Source organism: Colias philodice, chromosome 28, assembly GCF_061535455.1.
Source record: "Colias philodice isolate Cphi_HAF_F1 chromosome 28, ilColPhil1 Martin Lab GWU primary, whole genome shotgun sequence".
NCBI classification, from domain to species: domain Eukaryota; kingdom Metazoa; phylum Arthropoda; class Insecta; order Lepidoptera; family Pieridae; genus Colias; species Colias philodice.
Window position 1 is genome coordinate 3,274,902 of NC_143113.1, and position 22,467 is coordinate 3,297,368.

General features: G+C 34.5%; 2 protein-coding genes across 4 annotated transcripts in view; one reads left to right on the forward strand and one right to left on the reverse strand.

Annotated features, from left to right (window-relative positions):
* The first annotated feature begins 615 nt into the window (after positions 1-615).
* Positions 616-7,648, forward strand: LOC149476261 (angiotensin-converting enzyme-related protein-like). The gene is made up of 9 exons (XM_089712050.1): positions 616-970; positions 1,395-1,741; positions 2,063-2,251; positions 3,378-3,484; positions 3,945-4,090; positions 4,426-4,534; positions 5,073-5,656; positions 6,375-6,530; positions 7,205-7,648. The coding sequence occupies exons 1-9, from the start codon at positions 642-644 to the stop codon at positions 7,365-7,367; spliced, it is 2,130 nt and encodes a 709-aa protein (XP_089568176.1). The 5' UTR covers positions 616-641; the 3' UTR covers positions 7,368-7,648.
* Positions 7,649-9,298: 1,650 nt separating this feature from the next.
* LOC149476262 (uncharacterized) overlaps positions 9,299-22,467 on the reverse strand; it is a 53,814-nt gene continuing 40,645 nt past the window's right edge. Inside the window, exons 4-9 of one of the 3 annotated variants that reach the window (XR_016317868.1) lie at positions 17,252-17,311; positions 14,073-14,232; positions 13,162-13,255; positions 12,106-12,273; positions 10,388-11,039; positions 9,299-10,349 (exon numbers count right to left, since the gene is read on the reverse strand). Coding sequence is in view for 2 of the 3 variants with exons in the window: in XM_089712180.1 (XP_089568306.1) it covers positions 10,807-11,039; positions 12,106-12,273; positions 13,162-13,255; positions 14,073-14,232; positions 17,252-17,311 (715 nt within the window). In the remaining variant the exon portion in view is untranslated. Of the gene's footprint in view, positions 11,040-12,105; positions 12,274-13,161; positions 13,256-14,072; positions 14,233-17,251; positions 17,312-22,467 lie in introns of all 3 variants that reach the window. The other 2 variants (XM_089712180.1, XM_089712181.1) reach the window with 2 other exon arrangements.

Here is a 22,467-nt window from a genome sequence, read left to right on the forward strand (position 1 = left end):
AAAATAAGGTCATAAAGAAGTTTCACTTCTTACGTGTACACTAGTACACGCACACATTTTTTTTTTCCAAAGCATGACAATTAGCAAATAGCAGGTACTCAAATAGCGCAAATATTGATTCACATTTCTAGACTTTTGAGGCTCTTTTGAATAAGTAGGTAGTTTATAGTTGTAGTATCTATATTTATCGAATCAAAGAATACATATAATAATCTTATTACTTAATATCAATTTAGTATTATGAAGATTGTAGGACAATAGTACAAAAAAACAAAAAAATAACTGGGGAATTTTTATAAGCTTATGATGATAAACTTTTTTATAGTCTCCGTAATTTATTTTTTGGACAGTCCTGTAGAGATAAACTACGATAACATGGCGCACCCCTCGAAAATTCAAAACGTTTGAAAGTATTTGTGAAATTCATAATAAATAATATAATAATATAATATAATAATAAAAATTAATAATTTAATTATTATATTATTATAAATAATAATAATATAATATTTAAATATTTGTATTTCACTACACACATTGAAACAGTAATTTGGAGGGGCGCGCCATGTTATCGTAGTTTATCTCTACAAAACCTATTTTTTGTTACAGAACCATTTAAATTGAAATCAGGACATGAGGAAATGATGTACAAAACATTTTTTATAATTATTTTCACACTTATACACACCGGCTCTTGCGATGACGTCAATAATTTATTCGAAAAAATAAACAGAGAAACAGTAAAATTAAACGCAATTGGCGCCAACATAGGCTGGCAATCTCTGATCAATCCTAGCAGCCCTGAGTTGCCAGGTAGAGCGGGGAAATTTCAAAAAAGTCGAATCATTTGGCAACTGAGCAATTGTAAAAAACTGGCAACATTATATTTCGCGAATCAGCTGAATTCAACGCAAAAGCGGCAAACCTATTTGTTGTGTAGAGGTTTGAAATATTCGTATAAGGAAACAAGGTAAGTTATGCCTTAAACATAATGAAATTAAAAAAATTATAAACTACAAATTCTGTTAAATTGCTACGAGTTATTAGTTTTCATATGCATACAAATTACACTGCAACACATTGAAATTCATTTAAAAAATAATGTTATAACGGGTATAGCGGTGGGTTTTTCGGCGTCATTCGAACGAAGCAAACAATTTTCCTATCAGAATAATAGAGAAAGAAAATATTGAATTTTTACCTTTTATTAACGTAGTCTAATTTTGAATAGTGTAGTTTCTAATACATCTTGATTAACATATAATTTATAACTAGATTAATATAAAACAACCTACAAATCTACATCATCGTTAAATCCTGTGACGAATTTTGCCTAACGTTTTTGAAAGTCAGCTTTTACGTTTGTATATCTTTAATGCTTCAAAATCTTTCAGAAAAACAAGCAATTTATATGAAGAAATTCAAGCTATCTATAACGATGCACAAGTTTGCATACCCAGTGTACATAGCAATAGTAGTTTGGCGCAATTCGAGGAAGCCATTTTGAATTATCTGTCAACGGTCAATTTAAATTCGGAACGTTTTAAAAATTTAAATACAGAATGGGACGGGAATCAAACGTGTCTCAAAGGGGAGAAGGAATTTGATAGTATGATGAAATATTCGAAAAATGAAACAGTATTGCGTTGGGTTTGGTCGCAATGGCGGGAAAAAATGGTACCAATGAAGACGCCATATTTGCAAATGATGAAAATTGAAAATAGAGCAGCAAAACGAAATGGTAAGAATTTCAAGTTACTAGTTTCGGATAAGACTATAGGTATTATTAACATTCATTATAGGTATATTTACTCCAGAATAGGCATACCTACCTAGAATCAACATAATACAGATAATAATTAATGATTTTGTAAAATAAACAATCTTCACTAAAAAGTACAGGAAAACCTCATTCTAAACAGAGAAACTAAAAATATTTTATTAATTAAGTAAATTTATCAAATAACAAGGTTGTAAATGCACCTTCTTAGGTATAATCTTTTTGTGCATAGAAAAACTTATCAGCTGTAGTTATTTTTAAATTATAATTTTTGTCTTTTAGGTTACAAAGACATCGGCGCAGCTTGGCGGGATGAAATCGAACTCCCAGATTTACGAAAGCTGTGTTTCCAGCTATATGAAAGCATTCTCCCGCTATACAAATTATTGCACGGTGTTGCCAGGTTTCAATTAAGGAAACATTACGGGGAAATTGTGCCAGAGAGAGGGCCGATTCCCGCGCATTTGCTGGGTACATTTTCTTTTGATTAAATGAAGGGAGGTTTTTTAGTTTAATAAGTAATTTGTTGTTTATGAAGTGGTTTGGAAATGTTTTGATGAAAGGTATTTGGGAGAAGGAAATTTTTTAGTTGATAGATAGTTATGTTGAAAAGGTTGTAAGAGAATATTGAAATATCTTTTGTTAACTATAAATGAATAAATATATTAAATTGCTGGCTTAGTTGGCTGAATTGAAAAATGTTATAAATAATCTAAAGAAACTCATAACATATAAACAAATTCTTAAGCTTCATATTAATTAATATTAGATTACCTACACATATTATAACTATAATATATTTTATATTATATCGTTGGTTACCTACTTAAAAATATTTTTGAACACTGAATATTCAGAATGACTGAATATTTTTAATATCGACTATATGCAAATTCCATTCCCGATACCTATGACTGCGTTAAAGGAATTTTGACATGAAATTTTATCCAGCGTTATTTATAGGATGGTTTTTTAAATCCACCTATATTTCTAACAGAACTATTTTATAAAATTTAGTCAACCAAATGAAGTTATTATTACACGCTTTATATTAGCTTCACCTGTATGTTTGTAACTTCTTTGGGCGCGATTTTGACCCACTTTAAACGGCCAGATTTCGTTCAAACTTTGTAGATTTATTTAGGACCGATGACAAAATACACTAATTTGATAAAATAAATAATAGTTAAAAAAAAAAAAATCACGCGTTTTATAGAAAACCGCACTAAAAGCGTGTTTTTTAGTTTTTTTAAACTATTATTATTTTTTAAATTAGGTTAACGAAGTAATTGTTTATCTATAGAATCTAGATACATAAACATAACTAGATGATGCGCTTCACTTTGAGCATAATAAATGACATATTTTGTGTTTTGAAAACATTTTATGGGTATATTAAACAGCCTTGCCAAGATAATGTTGTAAAAATCCCTGAAAATTCTGTTAAAATTGTCTTAATAAATTGCTGTAAGTTTCGTCAAAATTCGTCTAGCCTTTCTATGAACCCACAACAGACATACAAAATCAAAATTGAAAACTAACACAAATACTGATGTGTGTAAAAATAATGAAGTTATTAATAAAAAGTATTTTTCAGGTGATCTCTGGTCCCAAAATTGGGAACATTTGACAGACATGATTCTACCGCAAAATATTAATTTAGATGATCGGATTAAAAAGTTAAATTGGACCGTTGATCATATGGTAAGTAATTACTAATTTGTTTACAATTTACGAGAGAAATTTCTCTCTAGAGGTAAATGTTAGTAATTTTTGTGTGTAAGATCACGAACACATGTGCCAGATTTAATTTGAAAACTATTACTTTAAGTTTAAGTGACAAGATTTAACAGTCATATTAATAGGTTAAGAGACAAACAAGTGCATTTAGATCAAACGAGCGAATGCTCATTCTAACCCCACTATGTCAAATTCTTAGTGTAAACAGGCGTAGAGCATTCTTTCGTTGTTCTTAGTGCATTCAAAAAGATTCTATGCAATGTTCTAATACTGAACAACACTGAATACGAGTTTATGTTTACACTAAAAGATCACGAAAGAATGCTCTTGCTCTAGCTCTATGTTCGTTTGATATTAATGCACCGTTACGTTAATCTTTAATTAATCTAAAAATAAATTTTAATAATTAATATCTCCGTTTTAGGTAAGACGAGCGGAAGATTTTTACACGTCCCTTGGTTTACCCGCCATGACGAAAACATTTTGGCGCGAATCTGTATTTACGCAGAAAAATAATTCAATTCGTTGTCATGGTACAGCTGCTGATATGTTTAAAAGTGGCGATTATCGGTATGTATTTTTTTTAATTGTTTATACAAAAGATATAAGATTGTATATAAGATTGTATAAACCATCAGATAACACTCGCGAGATTGCAAATTGTCAAAAAATTGAGATAACATCCTTTTGCAATTCAATGCATTTATATTCTTACAGTGTTTCATTTAAAATTTTGCGGTTTCATAAAAAGGTGTAAAAAAATAAAACCTAACTAAATGACTGCCTGACAAAACAGGCATTTAGTTACAGGCCTCTAAGAAGTACTACTAAGCAGACTGTTATATTAGTCTTCTCTAGAATTAACCTTTTTTCTAAAATCAGTTATTTCTTTATTTCTTTTACAGGCTCTTATACTGTTCTAACACTTCGTTTGAAGATTTCTATGTACTACATCATGAAATGGGACACATACAATACTATATGGCATATGAAAAACAGCCTGGATTATTTAGAGTAAGTTGTGTATTAAAAAATTCATCACTACATAGTATAAAACAAAGTCGCTTTCTCTGTCCCTATGTCCCTATGTCCTTATGTATTAAATCTTTAAAACTATGATTTTGATGCGGTTTTTTTTAGTAGATAGAGTGATTCAAGAGGAAGTTTTTAGTATATAATTTATTATGTTTTAGACAAAGCGGGCGAAGCCGCGGGCGGTAAGCTAGTAATTTATATAAAAGGTAAAAATTGCAGAAATATGTTATCATTGCTTTTGGTGCGTTTCGTTTTGGTTAAATGGAGAGGTAATAAGAAAAAATATCTGTTTTAAAATTTTTGATGCCCTTGTCGAGGTTGGTAAACTAGTCGCTTATCCCGGCGTCGTTTGCTCTACTCGGGATAGAAAAATTCTAATGTTATTCGATGAATTTCTAATGGTAATCGTATTTTTTTCAAATAGGTTGGATAATAATATAAAAATTCATTCCCTTTTATAATTTTACTTTAGTATAGATAAAATAAAACATAAATATGTACTACAACTTTCTTGCAGCAAGCAAACACAGCCCTCCACGAAGCAATTGGTGACACAATAATGCTCGGAGCTATAACACCTCAACACTTACATCGACTAGGTCTCATCAACGATACAGAATTATTTGCAAACGACAGTGATTATGAAAATATATCTATAAAAGACATAGAAAATGATTCAACCAAAGATTTAGATAATACAATAAGTATAATAGATATTGGGAAAACGTTCAAACTAGTCATTAATGCTAAAAAGAGTAATTTAGGAAATTTAAAAGAGAACGTTATTTTTAAAAACAAAGATAGAAAAGGAGGTGTTACTCAAAAAGGACAAAAAACAGGAACACCAAATGGCATAAGTGCAGACGATATACTTATTCTAAAACAGGCTTTAAACAAACTACCTCAGATACCATTTTCCCTTGTACTAGATGAATATAGATGGAGGCTTTTTGAAGGTAGTTTAGATATGGGGTATATGAATAAAGAATTTTGGAATTTAGTAAAAGAATTACAAGGAATAGCTCCTTTGGGAAATAGAGGAGAAAGTTATTTTGATGTTGGTGCTAAATATCATGTTGCTGATAATGTGCCGTATGTCAGGTAAGTGGATAGATGTGACATTTATATTGAACTAGCTGCGCTCCTCGGTTTCACCCGCTCCGCTCCTGTTGGTCTTAGCGTGAAGATATATAGCCTATAGCCTTCCTCGATAAAACTGACTACTGACTAAAGTTAGTATTATTAATCTATACTACCTCTAATTTTATAAAGCTGAAGAGTTTGTTTGTTTGTTTGAACGCGCTTATCTCAGGAACTACTGGTCCGATTTGATTTATCATAAATGGGCTATCTAACACCGAAAGAATTTTTCAAATCGGACCAGTAGTTCCTGAGATAAGCGCGTTCAAACAAACAAACAAACTCTTCAGCTTTATAAAATTAGAGGTAGTACAGATTAATAATACTAACTTTAGTCAGTAGTCATTGAATATAGTAACAAGTAGCACGCTTTGTAGCAAAGCGACGCTATCTTTGAATCTTGCTAAAGAAGTTTCACTTCTGACGTACGTGTCCTCGGCACACACGCTCTTTTTTAATTTTGTTCTACTAATTCTACTAATGTTTTGAATTTTAATTTCGATTTTAGAATCAAGCTACAGTTTAAAACTTAGACACTTTAGACACTTACACTCGTATCTTTCCTAATCCTTTCATTTTTTTACATCGTGTAATATTATGTAAATAAATAAATAAAAACTTATCTTATTTTAAGTAACTTTCTGTAAGAATAAAAATCCATTAATTAAATGTATTTCAGGTACTTTTTAAGCAGTTTCGTTCAACACCAACTATTCGAGCGTCTCTGTAAAGCGGCTGTATTCGGTCGCAAAAACGTAGAGGAGTCTATGCCCAGCTCTATCGCTCTACATCGTTGTGATATCTATGGTTCTAAAGTGGCGGGAAAGATTCTGAAGTAAGTATGTGTGAGTGTACAATTTTCGCAAATTTCGACATTCGCAAGGAAATCTAAAACTTTTTCCCGTGAACACAATCTTGAAACTTGGTAAGAAAAACGTTTTATAGCACAGATATAGGAAAAATAGTGAAAAGTATAAATTTACATAAAAAATACGGTTTATATGGAACCCTAGCGCGGAAGCCCGCCTCACACTTAGCCGGTTTTCTATTTCAGATTTATCAAAAATTTATAATGAAGTTACAAGTGAAATATAAAATAACATTATGCACGATAAAAAACAGTTCTATATGAGATACTTACTAATGAACGGGTGAACGAATTTTAATGAGCTTTGCGTTTATAATTTGTCTGCGTTTTGATTGGGATAAGGACTTTTATACAATTTGATAATATACAAAAGCAGCTAGGGCTAAAGTATCATATGAATTAAATTATTTTGCTATTTATAAATTAACTAGCTGCTCCGCGCGGTTTCACCCCCGTGGCTCCAACCCTGTTGGTCGTAGCGTGATAATATATAGCCTATAACCTTCCTCGATAAATGGGCTATCTAACACCGAAAGAATTTTTCAAATCGGACCAGTAGTTCCCGAGATTAGCGCGTTCAAACAAACAAACAAACAAACTCTTTAGCTTTATAATATTAGTATAGATGACTATCTTTACAGGGACCTAATGTCACGTGGAAGCTCTCAACATTGGATGGAGATACTACAAGAATCGGCGGATATCGAAACTATTTCGTCCTCATCATTAATTAATTATTACCGTCCTGTTTATAACATGCTAACTAAATTTGTTAAGAAATATAATATACCGATTGGCTGGTAGATAGGTTATATAACGGGCATTTACATCAAACGAACATAGAGCTAGACTAGAGCAAGAGCATTCTTTCGTGATCTTTTAGTGTAAACGAACACTCGTATTCAGTGTTGTTCAGTATTAGAATATTACATAGAATCTTTTCGAACGCACTAAGAACAACGAAATAATGCTCTACGCCTGTTTACACTAAAATAATTTGACATAGTGGGGTTAGAATGAGCATTCGCTCGTTTGATGTAATTGCACCGTAATAGAAGTACAGTTTATTTAGTAATAAGTATTATTTATTGGAAATATATTTATTGTGGCAACTATTTTTGTGTTTCATTTATTACCTACTTACTACCTATTTTCATGTGAGGTATATAGGGTGGAATTTTGTTATACCATCTGGAGACAGAATATTCTTAATCCATACTAATATTATAAATGCGAAAGTAACTCTGTCTGTCTGTCTGTTACTCAATCACGCCTTAACTACTGAACCAATTTGCATGAAATTTGGTATAGAGATATTTTGATACCCGAGAAAGGACATAGGATAGGTTTTATCCCGGAAATCCTACGGGAACGGGTTTTTCTTTGAAAACGCGGGCGTAGCCGCGGGCGGAAAGCTAGTATTGTATAAAACAGAAAACTACATAGAAGTTTTACGAAAAATTGCTTGGGTATTGAACCAATTAAAATCTATTAAAACACACCGTTTTATTGTATTATTGGTAGGGTCAAGGATCTCTCTAACAAATTAAAACCTAAACCTGATTTTGCTCACTCACAACTTGCATCTGACGCACGTTTGCGAAAATTAAATTCTCTACCTACGTCCTACACGTAAATCATGATACATACATAACGTTAATATTTTTATCTTATTTCTTTGTTAATTTCAAGCAAATGTTATGGATCAAAATTTTTCGATAGTTAGGTTAGGTTAGGTTAGGTATGGGAGTGTTTAATGTAACATTTTTGGATATTTCTCGTTTTATTTAAAGAAAGTTATTATTGCCATTTTACTCCTTAGGTTAAGTACTTTCGATATCTTCTTCCCCGGGAGCTGTGGGTATCTTAGGTAAGATTTCCCCACTTAAAAAAAAGTCCTTCGATATCTAATATCTAACCTAACCTAACCTAAGCTAACCTAACCTAAGCTAACCTACCAACCTAACCTAACTGTCGAAAAATTTTGATGATTGTTGATCATGACATTTGCTTGAAATTAACAAAGAAATAAGATAAAATTATTAACGTTATATCATGATTTACGTGTAGAGAATTTAATTTTCTTAAACGTCCGTCAATTTACTCATTAGGTCATGTACTTTCGATATCAGTTTAAAGTTTTTTTTATATCTAATAGTTACGGAATAATCGCCTGTGCACACTTAACGATTACACCCTGTATACAATTGCACTGTATTTTCTAGTGTTTGATTTTACGCGAGTATTATACATTTAGAAATTAAACAGGTTTTAACGGATTTTAAACGCGATTTATTCATCTTATGACACGGGGAGTCTCCCCGTGACCACGCTCGCTGTAAAGTGTTCGGGACGTCGGGAAAATAATATAATGAATAAATCGCGTTTAAAATCCGTTAAAACATCTTTAATTCCTAAAAATACAATTGCACTGTTACTTATCATTAAGCATAAAAATTGGCCTAAAATCGATTCAGTTCATATTTCACTGAAACAGGAATAAATAAAACAACAACATAAATTAACAATAAATACACTTTATTAACTTAATTAAATAGTGCGTCTTAACCAATTTGTTCTTAAACATTTAATTATAAATAACAGATAAAAAAATCCATCAAAAAATAATTTATTAAAGCACATTCTTATTTACATTATATGAAATGTTTGTATAGCCCGTACGAGTTAATTTGAGACTCGGTTAAAAATATAATTACACTCCATTATTTTATTTATTTTGGAAAGGTACCATAATATTACATTGAAAATAACGTCATCGGCTCAGGTCTCAAGTTAATTCATACGGGTTGTAAAGGTTAATCTTTTAATATTAAAAAAATATTTACATCTATATAGATATATTTACAAATGCTAGAGCACTTAATTAATTTAATATTATTGCCTTTCATTGTAACATTCTTTATCACATATTAAAAACACTAAATACATTAAATAGAGTATTTCGTTAAATGTATTATGCATTTATTTATAAAAAAACTGCGTTTGGCATTTGAATAAAAGAAAATTGTCTATGGTACAAATGAGGTCATATAGATGTATTAAACACATTTTTACAGAGGAAAATATCTACAAACATTATTTAACTTAAAAATTGCATCGTTATTTCAGACTTTGCAATTATAAAAATGCAAGAGGGTTTTTATTTATCAGGCGCTTTTTCATAACGTGTTAATGGTAACCAGAAGATAGCCTAATTCTAACTTATGCTGTGAATAAAATATTTAAATATGACAAAATACACGGGACAGTATAAAGGGGCATATTATGAAAATAACATTTCATGGCGCTTGTAGAATTAAGAGCCGTGTGTTCTTAAAAACTTGCAACTAAAGCAGATTTCTTATTCGAAATCAAATTCAGATTCAGTCAGTATGTACTGAATTATTGAGCAAACTCATTAGGTGCTGTGTGTAAAAATATTGAGCAAAAATGTTCTTGGTAGGAAAAGTAGTACCTATAGTATATAAGTCAATAGGGTGATATCCTGATCGAGATTTTCTTTGAGCTGTTGGAAACTTGTCTATAGTTCACCTTATTACGACTTCGTGTCGACATTTATTTATGTCCATCTCCATGCTATATTCAGTGTTCGTTGTTCGAGTGGATTGATGGATTACACTATTAGTTGGTATTATCGACGATTTCGTGTCGAAAAATATTATCTTTCGTCGTAAAATATTTAGTAGGGTAAAGCCGTCCGGGTGGTGTTTTTTCAAATCAAAGTGGCAACGTGCCTAACTCACTGGTAGAGCTGGACAAATACAACTGGACAGCTTATCAGCGCTACTAGGGAAGAGCAATACGGCAGAACCACTGTAGAGCACTATGGTAGAGTCGTGGCATGTGAGATCCAATCAATAGTGTTAGCGGTGTGGTAGAGCCATATCCCACGGTAGAGTTGCTTGTAGAGTTAGGTAGAGCGCTACGGTAGAGTAGCATCGGACATCCAATCGATATTGAACGATCATTTCCTGTTAGCGGTGGTAGAGCTATCGCTCTACTGGTAGACCGCTAGAGTTCTAGCAGTGCCGGTGTAAGGGCACTGCTAGAAGAAGTGACACTCCGGGCGAAAATATTGTGGCGCCCACTTGAGGTGTTCTGAAGGTTTGCATCAGGAGAGGCAAGAGACTCCAACTTCAGACGGCGCCCCCCAGAATTTGTCGCCCTGGGCCATCGCCTCCCCCCCTAACGCCGGCACTGATCTAGAGTCACTGGTGGGGTGCTAGGGTAGCGTAGTGGCATGCGAGATCCAATCCACCGTATGCGCGACTCTATGATATATGCCCGGTTGGCCCCGACTAGCGCACGAGTACCCTGCAGACACAACACCAATGAGGTACCAACGACCAGCACGTTCCAACATGAGTGGCCCGCCGCTATCGCCCTGACAACTGTCCTTACCACCGCCCCGGTAGCCCGCGCATAACATCTCTGGGTAGATCACCACGTTTATACCTGAGGATATAGAGATATCAGGTTGTTAAAATTATTTGTTTCATTTAGATAGATATGAATTACATTAGGTTCAATTCTTTGGATTACATTATAAGACTATAGTAGGTACAATTATTTGTTTAGTAAAAATATCATACTAGTAAACTATAGTTAGCTCATTTGTTGCGCTGTGAGACTATTCAAGTAAAGTATAAGTATTTTTGGATAAAAGATTATATGATTAAATTATAATTCGTACATTTCCTTATATATATGTACTAGTAAACTACAATTAACTCTAGTTTAGTTTAAATAAATTATTGTACCTTCAGCACACTCAATCTTACGTGCTAAATCTGAAGTGGATCTATTTAATGTTGATATTGTATCGTTTGCCTCTAATTGTACCTTATTTTTAAGGCAGACTTTGTAATAATTGTTATCTTTGTTGTGTTATGTTTTGTACTGTATGTCAAAGATGAATAAACAAATAAAAATTACGTGTGGTACTCGAGGACTGCCGCGGTAAAGCTATTGCATAGCATCGCAACACTGTGCCGGTTGAAGTGGGGGGTGTTATGTTTTTTCGTTACGGAATTTTTACATTCGGTCGCCGCTCTCAAAGTCTGTGATAAAAGCTATGCAATAGCTTAAAAATAAATAAATAGCACTAATGCTTAACATCATTGGTCTCGGTCAAGTTTTGTGTGTTTACTATTAGGTATATAAATTTGAAATGTTTAGTCAATTTAGATTTAGATTTATAAGTTAATTATTTACATTTTTTTTTTGTTTTCTCATAGTTCTCAGCATGAAAAAGAGTACTTAAATGTAAGATACACTGATAAGTAAGATAAGTCACTGTTTTCTTTTTAACTTATTTTTTTCGAATTAATCGTTGTAGTTATTGTCATAATATGTAACCGTAAACCGTTTTATTTCGCATGTGGTGTTGGCCTATAAGTAGTTATTATATTTATGTAAGTTGTTTTGTAATCTTTTTTTGTATGCTTGTACTGATGTAATAACTGTTGGCTGACCATAAATAAATAAATAAATAAATAGCACTAATGCTGCACACACTCACCGTTGGCGCGGTGCCAGCGCTCGCACACGCGGTTGTCGAGCACGGGCACGTCGACGGCCTGCAGCGTGCGCGGGCGCAGGCGCGAGCCCGGGCTGAGCGCGCCCCACCCCGCCGCCCAGCCGTACTGCCCGAGGAAGTCCGACCCGCGCTCGGGCAGGCAGATTGGCGCTGGAATTTAATTTATTTATTGCACACACAAAAGAAATAGAGACACATTAAGTAAAGATAATAGGAAAATAATTTGGAAAATCCAAAAGTGCACGCCTCATAATTTTTTTTTTATAAATATTTATTAATTATTATTTTTGTTTATTTAATAACAATTAAACCACATCGAATCAGACCCTGAAAAATGAAAGGGTTCTATTCCTGGTAATTTGAATAAAATTATCATAATAAGTCCGTGCCACGTTCGGGCAAGAAGATTGGGGCTGGCTAGTGTGAAATTAATATTAAGTGCGAATTAGCTATGGTTCTTCACATACAATTTGTTCTCTACACACGCTATGATATATCATATTATGTCTAACGAGGTAAGTATAGCGTATAACGTAAAAAAAAACTTTTTTTTAATAATAATATCGTATTGAATTTCAATTGTAATGAAAGCGAGAAAAATGATATAATTAATATAGGTGATAATAAATAAAATTATGAACGTACGTTTGTTAAGATTTACTTTGTAGTTTTCTCTGACATCTGTCATAGTATCAAGCCATAATATTTGAAAACTATATTATGGTAAGGTTTGGGCAGGCAGGTAATAAGGGTAAGGTTCGGGTAAACAGTTAGTTGGTTAAGGCTTGGGCAAAATTGAAATTGAAATTGAAATTAATTTGGCTAATAAGTACAACAGATAATATTCTAAAATAGTTTTTTTTTTATTTTATTGAGAAGCACTTGACCACAATCTCGCCTAATGTTAAGCTGAGATGTGGTCTAAGATGGAACGCGCTTCCCTAGAAGATTCACTCTACGCTTGAAAGATCTTAGGATTAGGGCCGTAAGGGTATGGAACAAGTCTGATTATTATTAAATATTCCATGTAATACTTACCAATATGTGGCATATAGTGAACATTTCTATCAAGGGTGAGGACGGCTACATCAAACCGATCAGCTTGTGGCGTGAACTTGAAGAGTGGGTGCACCTGGAATTGTTAAACAATAATTTTAACTACTTACGTATTAAAAAATAATTATACAGATAGTGAAAAAGTACATGTTTAGAAAATTCATTATATAAAAGTGTGTCCTTTTAAAATTATTTAAAAAGAAAATAAATGTAATTTTTCACCTACTTCAAAACTGTAAAATTCCGTTTATTGCAAGGGTAAATTACAATAAAAATAAAAATATATTTGATTGAAATTATTCACCTTCGAAACTTTGTAAAATTTCCTATACAAGGATAAATTACAATAAAAATACTTCCTAGTATTTCCTTTCATCATCATAAGATCAAAGCAAGCACAAATAGGTTATGACAGCAGATAATAAACTTTTAAGTTGGGCTCTACACGGCTCTCTACGCTACAGTGCCTTTTTAAATCTACCTTGACGCATTGAGGTATTATTACTACGTATAGAGAGGACACCACGAACAAAATCTGTGTGACAAGCGTGGCGCGGCGGTGCGGAACGCGCGTGGGGCGGATCATATACGAAGATTAGTCCTTTGCATTTTGCTGTATTATTAGAATTATTAGTGCAGTATCTCAGCACACATGAAGGCAGTTTGAACAGAGCAATAGTACGTGTTGACGAGGCAAGCGGGGGGCACAGCTCGGCACAGACTAAATGAGTTTGTGACATTTTGTTTTTGTGACAAAGATTGTAGTAGCGATGCCCTCTCTAGTACGTAGTACGTAGTAACTCAATGCCTTGACGTGACTATTTACATACACTAAAACTACTTCACTAACAATGTTAAAACTGTAACCAATATCTACAGCAGCTTACACATACCTTAATAGTCCTAACTCCAAACGTATACGCAGGCAGGGGTTCTGCAGCCGAGTTGATGACGTAATCGCCCAACGTCACGCGCACGTGACGTGGTTGTGCCCGTGCTACACAGTGTCCCGCCGTGACCACGTGGCGACGGGATATAAGGGAACCCCCACATCTGGAATGTTCGTTTGTGTAGTGTTAGGTAATGTGTGAAATGTAATGATTATATTTCATGCAGGAATAAAGCACAATATACAGATACAACCAGTAGGCAAACTTCATACAAACGTTCGGATTGGCTCACGCACGCAAGCGTGTTTACGTGATTTTTATATCTGTCAATTGTTATTATACCCTTAGGGCGGCCGTACACGGATCGCTTCAAGCAGTTGAGACCGACGGCTTGAAGCCGCGACCGCGCTGTGAACTATAGACATTCATTCACTGCCGTACACGGACTGCTCAAGCTGTCGCGACCGCTTCAAGCCGTCAACTGCGTGGTTTGTAGCGACAGCTCGAGCAGTCACCAACTGACCGTTCGAGCTGCCCGTGTACGGCCGCTCTTACGATTCTCGTTAACACGCTTGCTTGTGTGCGTGAGCCATTTCGAACGTTTGTATGAAGTTTTCCTACTGTTTGTATCTGTATATTGTGAATAAAGGGATGTATTGAAGAATAATTAAGAAGTAGATAGTTTTAGGGAAGTAAGTACATTTAATTTAGGTACGCTAATAAGTTACGTGTTGAATTTGTTTTTGATAGGCGTTTGTTTACATACATTATTTTAATAACGAGTGTGTTTTTACAGGATGTGCTGATTTATTTCTATGATACAAAAATGACCATGGTATATGAAAAATTTATATATAATAAACATTAGTAAGAATTATGACGAATAATCCATACACTTAGAATACGCAATAAGCATACTTTTAAAATAATGTTTTAACCTTACTTCCGCTCAGTATTAACGAATATAGATTCATGTGCATAGCATAGATTTGTACACAGGCCAGAAATATGTTACCACTTATTGGCTATTAATCTCCCTATATTGCGTGACAGGTGTCAAAACGCCAAAAATGTGTTACCAGTTATTGACTACTAATCTCCGTATATTAATAACAGTTCGTTGCACTCCAAATCGTGATCATTTCGCGGTTATTATGAGTAATTAAGTAATGTGCCATCTTGCGTTACGATGCGTGTTAAACGCAATACTTCTAAGAACTAATTCTCATTTTACGCATCCTTGCTAATGCGGTTCGTAGTGTTGACATATAAATGGGGAAATCTTAGATAAACTGTGTATTAGCCCAAGAGTAAATAAATAGTACAGAGATAAAGCTTCAAACAAACAAACAAATACTTTATTGTGCACGACAGAGAAAAGTACTACTTAAATAAGGACAAAATACATTAGTTAATAAAAGAGCACAACAGGCGGTCTTATCGCTCAGACAGCGGTCTCTTCCAGACAACCTGGTGGACAAGGAGACGCAGTGCAAAAGTAAAAAATCAGATGTTTTGCGCGAAGTGACAGTAGTACCCACCTCAACGCTTCGCTTATGAGGCGTGCAAAAACAGGGCAAAGTGCTTCGTTCAAACCTTTGAGGTATTATTACTACGTACATAGTACATAGTAACTCCATAATTCCACTACTACAAGCACTTTAGAATCCACTACTTTTTTTTTAGCTGCTTTAACACACACTGTTTTTTAGCCAGTGTATCGTACGATAATGTAGGTAAGTAGGTAGGTAAGGTATTTTGATTTCATAATATGTAAAATACGGACAGCCTATTTATATTCGGGTAACATAAATCCATACTTATAATATTATAAATGCGAAAGTAACTCTGTCTGTCTGTCTGTTACTCAATCACGCCTAAACTACTGAACCAATTTTCATGAAATTTGGTATGGAGATATTTTGATACCCGAGAAAGGACATAGGCTACTTTTTATTCCGGGATAATGACGCAATCCCGGAAATCCCAGGGGAACGGGAACTATGCAGGTTTTTTCTTTGACTGCGCGGGCGAAGCCGCGGGCGGAAACCTAGTTTTAAATAAATATTAAGAAGGATAGGGATAGATTTTGAGTTTCAAGAATATTAATTATAAACATTAGTTTATAAAAGAAAGCTTTAAGAGTCTTACCTGACATTATAACCTAAATTAAAAGTAAAATAAACATGCATCGAATACCTTATGAATTATTTATAAACTAACTTATTATCATGCACGACAATTATTAATATTAAATAACTATTTACCAGTAAATATCTGTACAAAATAGAAGAGAAATGTGCGAAAGAATATGAAAGCTAACATGCGAATATACGGTCTAACTACATATTTGGGGTAAGATCGAACAATAATCATTTATAAAAAAAAACAAAAAAAAACAACATAGTCATCAGAAAATTATAAATTAAAACCAATGTTTTACTATCAATTACAATTATTTAAAGAATTTGAAATACTTGAATTAAAATAAAGTTTCTGGTGTACGAAAAGAATGTAATATATTCATGTTATTTGTTTAAAAAAATCTAAATCTTGTTAATTATTGTTATAGAAATATCATGATTTTACCCGTGCATTATGCAATTTGATTTGCGTGGCGAAAATCGGAACTAACTGTCAGTGTTGCCATATACATATAATTATTGGATTAATTAAATATAACATGTCTGATCTTACCCCAATAACATTAATATTTTTTTAACAATTGTAATTGTATATTGTACATATTAAGAACATTAAACCATTTTTTACGAAAATAAATCTACATTATACAAATCTGTTGCTATATGATCATCTATGGAAGACACCCTGTGCCGTGCACTACTAAATTTCGTAGAACTATTTGTGTAAACAAATTTAATTTTGTATGGCTATACTTATGTTTACTTCTAAATTATGTACATAAAAATGTACTTGCCTCTCATTTTAGTTTATATGAATCGTAAAAAAAAAGCTATGTTACCATTAATTATATTAACAAAAATACTACATCTGTAAGAAATCAATACAAATTAAGCACATTTGTAATGTTTACGTTTATACACACTTTAAATTTAAAATTACACATACCAAAAATTATAGCCAAACAAAAAAAAGTTCGTTTACATTTAAAAAAAGTTCCAATGACGTTCGAACGTGTAGTGTCTCTTTCGCACATTTACCTCTCTATCCAACACTGTTTCCAACCGATTAGCTCGAATATCGACATAAGCATGTTGCATCTGTAAAATTAATGGTTTAGTAAGTTAGTAATTGTATAGACATGATGTGTGGACTGAGAATAACCTCAAATTATTATACTGGAAATAATTCTACTTTCAGACATCACAATTATACGTAGGCTGTTTACCAGTTGAGAAATAAAATTTGGATCGTCAAACCTCCTACTGTGTGAACTCCTCTTTCCTTAGTATGAATATGCCTACAAATATGCTGAAAATCTGCCTATAATGCTACAAGCATACTGTTGGATAATATAGGATAGGGTAATTTTAATAATTGCTCAGTGTAAAGTATGAATACAATGTGAAAATTTTGAAAATATGCAATAAATATGAATATGTTTTGTTAATTAAGTGCAATTTTTCTAAGTGTTGTAAATTATTGTGTAATTTTAAGCTATTGCATAGCTATCGCGGGCCTTAAGCGCGGGGACCGAATCGAGAAATTCCGTAACGAAAAAACCTCACGCTCCCCACTCCGACGGACACGGAGGTGTGGCTTAAAGGCATGCTATGCAATAGCTTTAGCGCGGCAGTCCCCGAGTGCCACACGTCTTTTTTTTATAATGTGCCAATTTGTTTCATCTATGTATGTGAAAATTTGACGGTTATTATCCATTCAGTCCATTTTGTGTCTATGGTTAGTGATATTTTCTCTCAAATAATGTTGCCAGATGAAAAATTGAGAGACAGTAAGAAGCAAGACATAACGTATTGGGTTCATAGTAGGTATATTGAAGATTGCAATTTCGAAACTAATGTAATGGTTTATTATTCATATTTTAATAATACAACGAACGAAAAAAATAATAAAGAATTTTCTATAAAAGTGTGAAACTTTATTAACAGCCATGTGCTGAAATTACGAAAGATGCATTTTTTGTAATTTGATCACCAATTTAAAATTAGGTCAATGAATACTTTCTATGGTCGAATTACAGAGTGAAAACCCAATACGTTTATGTTTTGCTTTTACTTTGTAACGCCAAAACAAGAAAATTTTAAGACTTCTTATCCTAAATAATTATGATTAATTCTTGGTTTGACGGTACAGATTCTGTTCAATATGATTTTTTTTACATTTATTAACAAAATGTTAAATTGTGCGCTCTCCTGAAAAACTTAAATATAATTATATTATTTAATGTGTTAGTTATTGTTACTGTGACATTTACAATAGTTACAACTTATTAAATACGTGAAAGTCTAGCTGATGATATAATAATAAAGAATATATTTATTTTATAATAGCAATCCTCGATCCTAAATAATATGGAGCTTTTTAAATCTCCTACCTATTTTGATTAAGTAGATAAATTAATATAGCAGACGTGTCACTAGATATAAAGTAATTATCGACAACCAATAATTTTTGTATAGGTATCCTTCGAAAAAGGAATAGGCTATATTTTAAAGGTCCTATTTGGTACTAAAATGTTGCCAACCGTTCCAGATTACGTTCTTTTCTTAAACGCTATTTTTACTATTTGTGTAGTACAAAATCATTTATAGTCTGTCCACTATAAGAATTGCTTTTTGACAGCTCGACGGGTGATACCAGAAGTGATGTTCAAAAGATTATCGATTGTGATACCATTTCAATTATAAATTCAAAATATTATAATAAATCGAATCAGGTACGTAAATAATAATTACAACGTAAACGTACTAATAAGATATGTAATAATAATACCACATATCTATGCATTGTATGTTAAAACTAAACTAAACTAATATTTTATTAATGTGCCTCTGGAAAACATACAGCATTGTTATGAAGAAGCAATGTATACTCAACCATAGATACGAAATGATTTCCATAGACTACATACAAACTCTAGTTCCAATTTATTCCGCTAGAGGTCGTCGCTGTCACCAGCAAGGTGATGGGGGAACCAAATTCATTTTTCGAATCATAGCGTTGTGTACTCTCGCCATAGGCGGTCGTTTCAATAAGCATTACTAGTGTACAAGTGTTCAAAAGTTTAAAGTGCTAGTGTGTGATTAATTTAATAATTTTTCAAAGTCAACCGTTACTGTTCGTAATGAATTCGCCACCTAACGACGACTTCGAGGAGCCTTCTGGGGCCCCGAGGGGCTCAGAAGGCCATCGTTCTGCTGCTTCGCCCTCGTCAGCGAGCCGGAGCGACAACAAACGGAAGAAATGTACTTCAAGTTCGAGTGACAGCGACTCGGACCCGGAGGTCGACGTGCCGACGACCAAGAAACAAAAATCGAGTACTGAGGTAACCGCCGATCCTCGGATCGACGTACTATATGCCCAGGTTAGTTTTCTTACAAACTATTTCATGCAGCAACAAAATGCTCAAAATATTAAGGAGTCTAATAATAATGTTGAAGTACCCGCAACCGAAAATATCGAATTTTTGTCGAATCCATCAACGAGTACAAACAAATCAATAGATTTAGGCGTTTGTAAAACGGTTTTTGACGAGAAAAAAGTTCTTAAACCAGCGAATGAAAAATTATTACGTCAATTAATCGAGCTTCAACAATTTAATTCGCCAACGTGGCCTCATATTCGCTATTCCAAAGCATTAACGGACATGCTAGCCGCGCCAGGTTTTTGTAGTTTAAAAATTAACGACGAAATGTGTTCTTTAAACAAAGGTAAAGATTTCTTAGCATCAACCGAAGAAATTATGGCCGCGATTACAAATGCATTATTACAACAAAGAGAATTATTACAATCGGGCTTACAGGAGCTCATTAATTGGGCCCACAATTGTCAATCAGAACTTAATCCAGATAATCTTTTTAAAAAAATTTCTGACGCGTTTGGTACTACATCTCCGTCATATAAGCTATCGGAACAAACGTTACAAATTGTGTGCGGTAAAAGAGGGAGTGTATCGAAATTAGGAGAAAAAGATTACTAGACGGAATTAGGGATAAAAATATTCAAAGCGCACTTAGGAATATCCCTCCGAGCGAAGAACATTTATTTAATAAGACTAAACTCTTAACGTTTATACAATCGCTAGGCGGCCCTCACTTTTGGTTACTGCCCTCACAATCACAAATTTATAAAAAAACGGAACCACTTAAAAAGAAGTACAAGGATTCGATACCTTCTACTTCCAAGACTCAATACCGTTCGAATAAAAACGTTACTCGAGATACATTTAAAAATTCGCAAAGTAATTTTAAAAAGACAAATAATTTTAAACAAACTAAAAATAATTCCTTTCGAAACAAAGAAGATAGGAAGTGACTATCCGACACACTTCAGGGGGGGTTGTTTAAAAGCTTTCAAGAGTCGTTGGCAAGCATTGGGCGCGAACAAGTTTATAATTTCGGCAATAACACACTTTCGATTACCCCTGGTAAAAAAACCACCATTAATAATGCCAACAAAGGAAATTATGAAACAATATTCAACAACCCCGTCCCCTGCAATGTCTCAATCAATACAGGAGCTTCTGGATCAAGGTGTACTGAAGATCGTCACCAAAAGAACTCCCAGCTTTATTTCAAAGCTTTTTCTGAGGAAGAAAAGCGACGGCACTATGCGTCCGATATTCGACCTGCGGGAACTGAACAAATTTATAAATGCAAAGCATTTTCGCCTCATTTCGCACTCCACGGTTCCCGAGTTTCTCCAGCCTGGGGACTGGATGGTAAAACTAGACATCTCGTCAGCCTATTTTCACCTGGCCTGCGCCAAGTCTCACCGGCCTTTTATGAGAATAAGTTACCAGCTCCAACTTTACGAAATGACGTGCCTACCCTTTGGCCTAGCGTCAGCGCCGTACCTTTTCTCTTCAGTAACATGTTGGGTCGCGGAGACCCTGCGTGCAAAAGGTTGTCGAGTTCTAGTGTATCTAGACGACTACCTTCTGGTCAATCAGGACCAGTCCAAGTTATGTCGTCAGGCTGCGGAAGCCGTGCGGCACTTGGAATATCTGGGATGGCAGATAAACTACCAAAAATCGGTTTTGACCCCCACTCAAGACTTGGAATATTTAGGCATACGATGGCAGACTGCAAAAAATGTTATGTCACTACCAGAGAAAAGGAGGGACAAGCTAGACAACGCCATAGCTCAGGTTCTGAAGAAACAGCAGGTAAACCTTCGAGAACTACAATGCCTTTTGGGTCAACTGAATTTTGCGAATTTCGTTATCCCGCGGGGCCGATTACATTGTCGCAGAATGCAGATCTTTCTGCGACGCTTCAACAAGAAGAGATCGCGACAGAAACTGCCAGTCCCAGCCATTGTGGCACAAGAGATGACGTGGTGGCGCGGAGCTACCCGGCACAGCATGCCAATACACAAAAAACCTGCCACCCATTTCCTGGCGACGGATGCTTCGGACTTTGGTTGGGGAGCCCAACTGAATGGGAAGACTATGTCAGGAGTCTGGTCAGTCCGTCAGAGAAGGTGGCATTGCAACAAAAAAGAACTATACGCCGTAGTAACGGCTATAGAGAAGAATGTAGAACTGTTGCACAATGCACACGTTCTAATTCAGTCAGACAACAGGACACTGATTGCTTATATTCGAAAAGAAGGGGGGACGAGATCGATAGCCTTGTTAACACTAACTTCCAGGTTGTTACAGATAGTGGACCGCTACAAGATAACGGTGAGCGCATATTACCTACCGGGACGGTACAATATAATAGCGGACAGGCTATCACGAGGAAAACGTCCAGCAGAGTGGCATCTATTACCAAGAGCAACAGCGAAAGTGTTCCAGAAGTGGGGACAACCCCAGATCGACCTGTTTGCTACAAGAAAGTCTGCAGTAGTACAGGAATACGTGTCGATAGACTGCAGAGATCTATCAGCAAGTTATATAGACGCCTTCAGCAGGCCATGGAAGTATCAGCTAGCATGGGTATTCCCACCGCCAAGCCTCATACCACGGGTGCTAGCACATCTAAACAGTGCAACGGGAACGTATCTTGTAGTAGCCCCAGAATGGCCGAAGGCGTTTTGGCTCCAGGACCTGAAGGTCAGAGCCCTGGATCATCCGTACCAGATCATGAACCTGCCAGAAGTGCTGATAGATGTAACGACACTGTTACCCCCACCACAAGTGCAGACATTAACCCTGAAAGTATGGAGGATTGGGGGTGGGGCGAACTAATAAAAGATTGGTCAGAGCAGGAAAAGAACCTGTTAAAGA

Coding starts and splice junctions, on each gene's coding strand:
- LOC149476261 (XM_089712050.1), top strand. CDS start 642: ATGATGTACAAAACATTTTTTATAATTATTTTCACACTTATACACACC. Junction 2,252..3,377: donor GATTCCCGCGCATTTGCTGG/GTACATTTTCTT, acceptor AGTATTTTTCAG/GTGATCTCTGGTCCCAAAAT. Junction 3,485..3,944: donor ATTGGACCGTTGATCATATG/GTAAGTAATTAC, acceptor TCTCCGTTTTAG/GTAAGACGAGCGGAAGATTT.